Source organism: Vanessa atalanta, chromosome 19, assembly GCF_905147765.1.
Source record: "Vanessa atalanta chromosome 19, ilVanAtal1.2, whole genome shotgun sequence".
In the NCBI taxonomy this organism is placed as follows: domain Eukaryota; kingdom Metazoa; phylum Arthropoda; class Insecta; order Lepidoptera; family Nymphalidae; genus Vanessa; species Vanessa atalanta.
Genome location: NC_061889.1, coordinates 1,226,156 through 1,237,043, shown reverse-complemented (window position 1 = coordinate 1,237,043; position 10,888 = coordinate 1,226,156). Strand labels below are relative to the sequence as shown.

The 10,888-nt window shown below is 33.2% G+C and overlaps 1 protein-coding gene across 2 annotated transcripts in view; it reads right to left on the bottom strand.

Annotated features, from left to right (window-relative positions):
• Positions 1-403: 403 nt before the first annotated feature.
• The window catches only part of LOC125071385 (myosuppressin-like), a 36,040-nt gene continuing 25,555 nt past the window's right edge, over positions 404-10,888 (bottom strand). The window contains exons 1-3 of one of the 2 annotated variants that reach the window (XM_047681604.1): positions 6,752-6,840; positions 943-1,139; positions 404-764 (exon numbers count right to left, since the gene is read on the bottom strand). In XM_047681604.1, the coding sequence (XP_047537560.1) occupies positions 676-764; positions 943-1,139; positions 6,752-6,780 (315 nt within the window). In that variant the 5' untranslated portion in view covers positions 6,781-6,840 and the 3' untranslated portion in view covers positions 404-675. Of the gene's footprint in view, positions 765-942; positions 1,140-6,751; positions 6,841-10,888 lie in introns of those variants that run through there. The other variant, XM_047681605.1, reaches the window with a different exon arrangement.

Genomic DNA, 10,888 nt, shown 5'->3' with positions numbered 1-10,888 from the left:
CCTCCTCTCCCTTTGAGGAGAAGGTTTGGAGCATATTCCACCACGCTGCTCCAATGCGGGTTGGCGGAATACACATGTGGCAGAATTTCGTTGAAATTAGACACATGCAGGTTTCCTCACGATGTTTTCCTTCATCGCCGAGCACGAGATGAATTATAAACACAAATTAAGCACATGAAAATTCAGTGGTGCCTGCCTGGGCTTGAACCCGAAATCATCGGTTAAGATGCACGCGTTCTAACCACTGGGCCATCTCAGCTATATATTATATTAGTTGCAGTAATCATTATTAGAATTCTTATACTTATTACAAACTAGGTACACAAAGTAATTTTTATATTTTTTAAATTTTATTAAAGTAGGCAGTCGAAGGTAGTTAGAAAAAAAAAATCTGACAGCTTGTCACAAATATGTATTTATTTATTTAAAACATTACAATATTAAATATTCTGCTTACCAAACGAAATGCGAAAAATGTTGACAACAAGACCATTACATTACTTAATCTATAATACTTTAGCGATAAGTACATCATAGCCTAGATATAATCCATATTTCGCAGTGTCTGGATAATTGTACTAACATATAAGGAACTTACAATGTTTTGGACATAGTCGAATGAACAAGGTAGACGTTTAACGGGTAGGCTTAGATGCGGTTCGGTAGAGATGGCGGTCAGCGGCGACCGAAGCGGAGGAAGGAGTGCACGACGTCCTGACGCTTCATGCCCGTGTCGAGGAGTTGAGGATAGTCGCGAACTAAAGCTGTACAACATGACACAATTAATATCAAATAAATATAAATTGAAGATCCATAAAATGTACTCTTAAGGTAAATGATATTGGCTTAGAGAATAGCATTTTGATATTATAAGAGTTATTTATTTAAAAAAAATATGACGTGAATATCTCAATCTTATACAAGATAAGAGAAATAGATAACCTTGATATTCCGGTACTTGCTCGCCAGCCGCCTCAGCATATAGTTCAAGAAAGGTGTTTAGAGCCTGGCAGAAGCGGGCAGCACGCGGGTCGTCTTCCGCCGCGGCGCTGCAGAGCTGCGCGGGCGCCGCCCACGCGCTGCACGCGCACCACGCCACCACCGCGCACCACACCGCCACGCGACACGCTTCTACACTTCTGCGAACAATAAATATATATCATGTATTAAATAATGTTAAATGGGTTTGTGGCTAGATGCACCGTTGCATATTTCAATATTCTGGCAATATTATACGGTTTTTTTGTACAAATTCTCACTAGCAGCTCGAAGTGGGAAAGTTGACCGTGAATATTATCCCTTACTTCGGAAATCAGGTAAGGCGGATCGGATCTCTCCGATCAGTGTCGCTTTAGAATCCTATAAAACTACGAAGGAATGTAGAATACAATTGTATTTGCACACTTTGCCCATTGTAGCCAAAATTCATTAAATTTTTATCCCTTCTAGGCATTTTTGGGCAGAAGCTCAATTGCAAAATATGTGAAAAGGTATCTATCGTGCAAATAGATAAAGCAAATTATTATTTACTATAATCATTTAAAAATATATATAATTGTTCTGATATTTAAATAAATATCCATAAGAAACGCCATAACTACACATGCGTCACAACATAACAGTATATCTTCAATATGAGGAAGAAATGCTATTATTGACCTTTGATCGATTCCTTTTATTTAAAAATTTAGGTTAAATAATGGCGCTTGTTACAGTGCTGCAGATAATAAGTGGTTCAATCAACGCAAATGAGGTCACAAACAAATTAAGAACAGTTCTGATTCGTATATCCTATGTAATATCTACACGCGAAGTTGTGCGATAAATGCATCTGAGAAATAATATTTCACTTTTAATTCATCTTATAATACAACTAAAGGCACATAAGGACGGGAAAATGCGCCACCAGATGGTAAAATATATTATAAATATTAAAAGCCACTATATAAAACCTTTATGAACTGTCCGTACAGGAATCATATTTGCACACGATCAATATTTATGCAAACATTTGAAAATTCAGTCACGTAGCTAAGTATATAAAGGTAAATGTATATCGAGTGGTGACCATGGACCGGAAGACGCAGCGTGGATAGGCCGCCCATAAGGTGGTCCGACGACCTGGTCGCGGGATGCCGCTGGTTGGGGACTGCACAAGACCGGTCTTGTGGCGATCTTTAAGGAAGGCCCAGCAGTGGATGTCCTTCGGCTGAGAGAGAGAGAGCGATAGTAGTGGTCACCACCGTCCATAGGCATTAGCGTTGTAATAAATATTAACCTTCAACCTTGGGAGCTAAAATGCTTTACTCCTTGTGTCTATAGGTACACTGGCTACTGGAACACAAAAGTACTAAGTATTGCGATTAGGCGGTAGAATGTTATGAGTGGGTGGTACCTAAACCAGGCGGGTTTGCACACCCTACCACTATGTAATGTTACAGCTCTTCAACGTCAATACCGGTCAACAGATCGCCGTGACGATTATTGGTGTATAAATATTTGGTTTTATTAGTAGGTGTATAGTGTATACAAATGATTACTTTAGACCAAACAAATCAAATCTCAAGTTTAAATTTTTTTAGATACCAACATCTATCGTGGTCACGAGCTTAGCAAACTGTTCGACACAGGTCAAAAGTACCCTACATAAATTAACGTCAATAACGCAATGGTCTACGGGCCGCCTAGCGATCTATAAAGTTGTAGGTTTCACCATGACTCTTTGGCTTATGGTTGTCACCACCCTCAGCACAACTCTAAGCTTAATTGCGAGGCTAAATATTAATTATTGACAGAATGTTGGGGGTTCAACCAAGTTCAACCACTAAATTAGAATACGCTTAATTTGAAAAAAATAATTCCTCTCGTGCTCGTACGGTGAAGGAAATCATCGTGAGTTAACCTGCATATTTGCCGGATAAAACTTTACCACAAGTTTATCCAGGAAACATTGGTATAGCGGAATAGTTTGCAAGCCTTTAGAAATGTATTCACATGATGTCCTTAGAGTTTGATTCGAACTTGTATTTAAAATTTAGAGAACAAGAGAACCCCGAGCACTTATATATATTTTTGTAATCCTACTAAAACTATTTATAAATGCAAGATGATATGTTTGTTCCAAATTACCTATATATTTTATTTTTTCCCTGTTTTCCTTGATTTTTTATAAATAATATCTAGTTGTTAGAAGGATCTTGTTAGCGAGCGTATGATATTTGAGACACAAAGAATAAGGAAGCTGAACGAAGGAAAAAAAGTATTCCTATATACTATCCCTCGCCCGTAGTATTTAAATACTCTATTTTTGTTTATACATAAAAAGGTTAAATAAATAAGTATTATTTTAAAGGCAAATTATTTTAAAGGTAAAATAAATTTAATTATTGTTATTTATTATTTAATCAATTGCCTTAATTTACTTTTCTTGTATAATATTCATTAATTAAATCGTTAACACATAGTATTCCACTTTGACTATATTATAATACCGAACCAAGCGTTCAAAACGATTTAACAATGATTTAAGTAAATACTTTGAATGGTATAGAAACGCATACGGAACAAAAATAAACTTTGTTTTATTATTAAATATTAATAGATTTCAAAGATATTTAATAAAGATTCAAATAGTATCGTTGAAGTTTCTCCTGGATTAAAATCAAAATCGGGTCATTCCGTCAGTGACAATAAATTGATTTTAAGAGATGTCAAAATAAAATCTGAGTACAATATCTTTTTTTTTTAATTTTATTGTATCAAAGTGTGTAAATTTACATCCAAAGTCAAGATCGGATCATTCTATCAGTGACAATAAATTGATATTAAGAAAAGTCAAAACAAAATCTGTGTACAATATGTTTTTTTTATTAATTTATTGCACCAAAGTATGTAAATTTACATCCAAAGTAACGAGTGATAACTAGTGAAGCAATAAATAACAAATCACGTCGAGAATTCTTATAGGACATAGCATCGCATTTCGTTTACAATAAAACAAAACCCCGAAATCGTAGGACAAAAACAGAATCGCAATATCGGCATACCGAACTGAATAAGTCGAAACGTATTGTAGTTTTTTTTCTTAAATTGTCTTCTCCGTCCATATGAAATAGTTGTTTAACAAGTTGCATGTTCGATTTGCCTTATATACTTAGATACGTGACTGAATTTTCAAATGTTTGCATAAATATTGATCGTGTGCAAATATATACGAGCCGAGATGGCCCAGTGGTTAGAACGCGTGCATCTTAACCGATGATTTCGGGTTCAAACCCAGGCAGGCACCACTGAAATTTCATGTGCTTAATTTGTGTTTATAATTCATCTCGTGCTCGGCGGTGAAGGAAAACATCGTGAAGAAACCTGCATGTGTCTAATTTCAACGAAATTCTGCCACATGTGTATTCCGCCAACCCGCATTGGAGCAGCGTGGTGGAATATGCTCCAAACCTTCTCCTCAAAGGGAGAGGAGGCCTTTATCCCAGCAGTGGGACATTTACGGGCTGCTAATGCTAATGTGCAAATATGATTCCTGTACGGACAGTTCATAAAGGTTTAGTATAGTGGCTTTAAAGATGGTTATATTCCGTTTTACTATGTTATATATTAATTTAAAGGATTGTCCTTTTTATATTAGAGGTTGGCGGACGACCATCCGATGGTGAATAGTCACCACCGCCCGTTGTAAGAAATATTAACCATTCCTTGCATCGCCAATGCGCCACTAACCTTTGGAACTAAGATGTTATATCCCTTGTACTTGTAGTTACACTGGCTCACTCAACCTTCAAACCGAAACATCAAAAATACTGGGTGCTGCTGTTTGGCGGTAGAATATCTGATGAGTGGGTGATGCTTACCTAGACAGGCTTGCACAAAGCCCTACCACCAATAAATGAGTTATTTGTTTCATTATATATCTATAACAGAAAGAATAGCGATGTTCTTAAACGTAAATCGTTTGATCTAATATAATCACCATCCCGAATAAACAGACATACCGGCCCAAGAAGTCCGCTTATTAAACGTCGCTTGCATTTGGATGAGATGAAGTTACGACAAACAAGATCTATGGAATCCATCTTAAATCCCGTGTAATCTGTTTGCAAGCGTATAATACGTGGTTTAATATCATCCCGGGCAAAATAGGCTTTAAGTCTGAACTAAAAGCTCGTGCACGTTAATAGCATGTATGAATCAAAATCCTATTAAAAGTTTTATTGTAAGTATGGATAAAAAATATTGAGAGACTTTCGGCTTTTATTTCAATTTTAATTTTGTTGAAAATTTATAATTTTATATCGCCGTGATTTTTTATTTATGACTCAGTGAGTAAATTGCGTAGATGTTATTATCACTGGTTGAAATCCTGGCAGTGTTTATTATTGCGTATTGTGTTTATTAATTCAAGATAATTAAAAAATCGTGGGTTAGCCTGCTGATATGGGATGAATAAAATTTTGTTCGATTTTAATCCGTAAGCTTAACATTATGTAGTGGTATGTTAAGTTTAATGTTTGTAAATATTATATTAAAAGACTAAAACACGCGTGCTTCATAAAAATATAAAGATTTTGCAACGGCGTGTACTCTGATCGAGTTCGCTCTCGGTGAACTGAACTGGTTAAAGTTTTTTGCGTCCAAATTCCATGTTGTTTCGTTAGAGAGCCCTAATTTGTGGCATTTTAACTCAAGAACCCTATCTTTATAATTTGCAATGCATCCGAAAAGATGCTTAATTTTAAGTTCATTTTTAGTTTTCAGTTTATTATTTTTTTTAAACTGTCTGAACATTGCTTTATGTTTTTTTAAGGTTATTTTTATAAGCAAATTTCTTATTAGGATATTATATCATATGGACAATATAGATTTAAATGTATTTATTATATTTACAAAACACGATTAAAATTAAATAATAACTAAGTTTCTTAACGGATCTACAATGCGAATCCGTCATCCGACCGAATTATACCATTATACCTATCATTTAAATTACCGTGTAAAATGACGATTCAAGGTAGCTTTAACGGTAGGCTCATTAAAGCTCCCTTGAATCCTACTATAGACTATAAAATAAATATAAATATTTTGACAACATCACATACATTACTCTGGTCCCAATGTAAGTAGCTAAAGCACTTGTGTTATGGAAAATCAGAAGTAACGACGGTACCACAAATACCCAGACCCAAGACAACATAGTAAATTAATGAAATTTTTCTACATCGACTCGGCCGGGAATCGAACCCGGGTCCTCAGAGTAGCGTACCCATGACCTTGACCACGGAGGTCGTCAGTATACATATTCTGAGGTATAGATTATGATAGAGTATATTATGATTTTTGTTTCATTATTTATTATAATATTATTATCATACGAAGCTAACCTTCGTTAGTTTTTATCCAGCTCTATGCAAAAGCCACCAATCCGATCTATACAGAAGTTAATATTATTTTAGTTGATTTATTTTTATTTCAACAAATTTCATCATAGAGAAAAACATGTCGATCCAGGGGTTTTCTTAGCAAACGTTTACCTATTTAAAACAGACACATAAAAAATCGAACCTCAAAATGACTAAGGAATTATTTGTCAAGCTTATTATTATTAGAAGTCCGCCTTAAAAAATAGGCTTGCATTAGTACGAGTGACGTTCGTACTGACAAGATGTCTTAGTGTGCGTGATGACTAATGTAATAATGAAGACAGCCAAAAAATACATATTAAAATCTATTTTTTAATACATACCGATAATTTAAGGTACACTGGCGCGCCATCGTAAGTGAACGTCTCTATAATAGTAATGTACAGTTTGAGAGGTTTCAGCAATATTGTGAAACTGGAACCAATCTTAGACAAGACGTCTGTAATGAAGACATTTGTAAGGTCGCATATGAATATTTTATAGCGAGTATTGTTATTAAGCTGTACGTATTCATCTTGAGGTTTAATATTGCGAACGACAGAAGTGCAATTAAGTTTCATATTCGTTTTCATCTATACTACTCTATACTAATATTATAAATGCAAGTAACTCTGTCTGTCTGACTGTTACGCTTCTACAGTCAAACCAAATTTGATATGAAGCAATTTTGAATGCCAAGGGAAGATATTTTTTATACCGAACACCTGACGACCAATCCCTAAAACGAAATCGAAGCTGTGGGCAACAAATACTACATATACCTAATAGAATTACTATCATAGTTAATCCCTATAATTTATACCTTACACTGTACTAACTTAGTTAGTAGTTACCTTTTTATATTTTTCTTTGTGATTTTGCCGATTGTGTTTCTTTTACAAATAAATAATCTATATATTTAGATAAACAAAACTTATTTGATAGCTTACTAGCTATTTACGAGATTACTATTATATTTAAAAATAAATTAAAAAAAAAACAATAAATCAATTGATAAACGAAAATTCATATAAATTTTCAATCATTATTTTGTAATTAAAATCTAACAATATTAATGAAATAAAATCCTCTTTCCCTTTCATTCTTTCTTTGTGTTTCACATAAACTACTTTTATTTAAAAACCTGTGTAACACAACCGATGTCATAGACAATCCGATATCAGCGACCCAAGAGTACTCGTCTACACTTCGGCGTTTGGTAAAGGCATTATTATTCAGATTACAAGATTCGAGGACAAATCCCATCACCACAAAAGAGGTATTATAACAAATAATATATTTTCTCCTTGAAAACGAACAACTAAGGATTTACCACTATCTAGATAATCTATACTATCTATACATAATATTATAAATGTGAAAATAACTCTGTCTGTCTGTCTGTCGCTCTTTCACTACCAAACCAATGGACCGAATTTGACGAAATTTGGTATGAAGCAAATTTTTAAAATCCGAGGAAGGACATATGCCAACTTATTTGTCTAACACGTGACAACCAACCCTTAAAACGCGAGCGAAGCCGCGGGCGGCAACTAGTATACAATAAATAAAAATGTCCAGTTTGTATATAAAGGTCTTTTAACCTTATACTAATTTACGAAGTGGTTATAGCTTTACTTGTAACAATATTTGTAAGATTCATAGTGTTTTTAACAGCCGAACTCAAATCCGCCTGGCTATTAAACAAATTCAAAAAATGCATGACCCCTGTAACACGGACTCATATCTGAGAATTCATCGTCTATCCTACACCCGTAATACGTCGGGTTTATCACTTTGACAATCCCCATAGAACTAATACCTCCGATCTTCTTAGAATTTCAGACTGGGATTCATAACTTAAGTTATTGATATACATTTGATTACATATTTTTGTTCATTTATTAAAAATCACGCTATCAAAAAAAAGCGCTACAGATTCCGGTTCTGGGTTCAGATCCAGGATGGGGCAATAATAAGCATAAACAGCGAGTTATTTGTTTAATTTCGCTGTGGTTCTCATAAGTGGTGCAATCCTAGTAATGGGTTCGTTACCTTACTTTAACATTCAGATGATGATTCAGGATGAGATTCCATATTAATGCTTAATAAGACCATACGTAAAGTTACTCGTCGAAGTTTGTATATTCACGATCGATTCGACGTCGATTTAGAACTATTTTCTTACAGCATAGCCGTTTAATTCAATTAAACACGACAGAAAATCAGACCACACGTCATTCGCTTGTACTCGTGTGGTTTATGTAAAAGGTAAATGTACAAAATATCTGACTCCTATGATAACGCTTTGAATAATTCAATAATTTTGATAATACTTTTATATATATATTAGTTTAAAAAAATATATTATTTAATTTAAATGTTGTAGTATACAAAGCAATATATTTTAATAGCAAAGTTTATTTAAAGGTTATTCAATTTATTTGATCTAATATAATTATATTAATTGCTGGGAACCGACTGTAACTAAATAATAAATTAATATTCCATTAACGTATTCCTCAATCAGTTCTTTCAAGGTCGAGTATATAATTTATTTAAAAAAAAAGAGTTACAATAAATACGGCATCCCTATGTAAGAGTCATTGATGGTCGCTAATAAGCGATACAGAACTTGTTTGACCACAACTCAACTGGTTAATACTTGTTCGGAATTTCCCGGGAACTTTCGGCGCACTTGCGGCCTTTCTTACTCATCCATTTTTTTTGTAACTAAGCGATCAGCTCACCAACATATAATTTACGGACGTTAAGTCATTTTGAAACATATCTAAGATGTTGCGTAATTTTAATGTATTATTAATAATAAAAAATCGTTAATGTTGTTATTGTAACGTCTGTGTGGTAAGAACTATGTGATATAAAGTTATGAAACACTTGTACAATTACATCTTAAATATGTAATATATATATGTTATATTATATCAAACTGTTTCACTGACTAACTTTGAGTGCAATAAAAAAAAAATTTTCGTAAAAAGATCGCATCGCAGCGCCCCCCAGGCCGAATCTAATCGATCCCGAGCCCTTAAAATACTTACAAGAAATCATTAAAATCGGCCTAGCCGTTTAGGAGTTCAGAGAGATAAACATCTACAGAAAAAATATAAATGATGTAGTACCATTTATATTTTTTTTTGTAGATTCACATATTTCACATAGAGAGCCTTACAAAAAATGAGTGGCTGTATTTGAATTATCTCCTTGAAGTTGTCGTGATTATTTTGATCGTTGTTTCCTACACATAAAATAGTTAAGTAAAGCACAACTTCCCTAACGCCGACGTACTTTACCTTTACAAGTAAATAAATATGACAATCGCATTTGATACAAGTATCGTGATTACTCGTTCGTAGTTAATCGTTGTTGTTCGTAATATAACGTTGTTGCACAGATAAGAGAAAAATCTAGTTTTAAAATGTTATATTACTCCTTTATTTAACTAACGAAAATAAGCGGACTACAGCAAACTAAAAACGCGAGCTAAAAAAGGCAAAACTACGAGTCATAACCTTATCACATGTTATACAAAAAGCATGTGTCAAGAGAAATGTTTTACCCAAAAGTTGCATACATACATTGCACTCACTTTTTGAAATCATACTCTAATCACGCCGAAGTCAGTTTAACAATTTAAAAAAAAGTTTAATTTATATCACCCGTAATAATTACGATAAACTTTATGAAATCGATAAAAATGTAAACAAACATTATGTAACGTAAATAAATATGTATCTTTATATACCTAAGTATATAATAATATATAAAGATCTATCGTGTTATAAATAAGTGCAATAAATCGGTCAGTGATCTTCATAATATTATTGCAAGCAAACTGTATAGATGCATTCGCTCTGTCTTCACTCAGTTTTAAAAGCAAAACCTCTTTAGTAACCATAGAAAATGTATTGTAATCATTGCAGTATTTCTAGTTTGTTTTTTCTCTTTAGAACTTTAACGGTGCTGTGTTTATTTTTTGTCTGTGGTGAACGTTTTTCTTTTTTTATTTGGTTTAATTTAATATTATAATTTAATATATATATTTTAGTATTTGAATAGTGACAGTTATTATAACTAAATTAATTTACGCTTGCTTATATTTATAAAAGTCAAATTTAAATACATATCAGTAAAGAGTAAGTATAATAATATTATAATTGCCTCAAGACAATAGTATGATATAATACATACAGTAATTATAATTAGTTATACTTAATTTTATTATTTAAATAAACTCTCTCTCACCTGAACACACGCATGAATAATTATTCAACAGAGAAATTATCGATCAAAACAAATTCACTTTTTAATTTTTTTATCACTAAACTAATTTGCATTTTATATTATTTGATCTTAAATTAATTCCTTTAAAACAAGAGTGAACGTAAAATAGTGCTGTACGGAAATATAATTAGAACTATCGATTGAATGGCTTATCGATTTTTTAATCGTGTTACGCG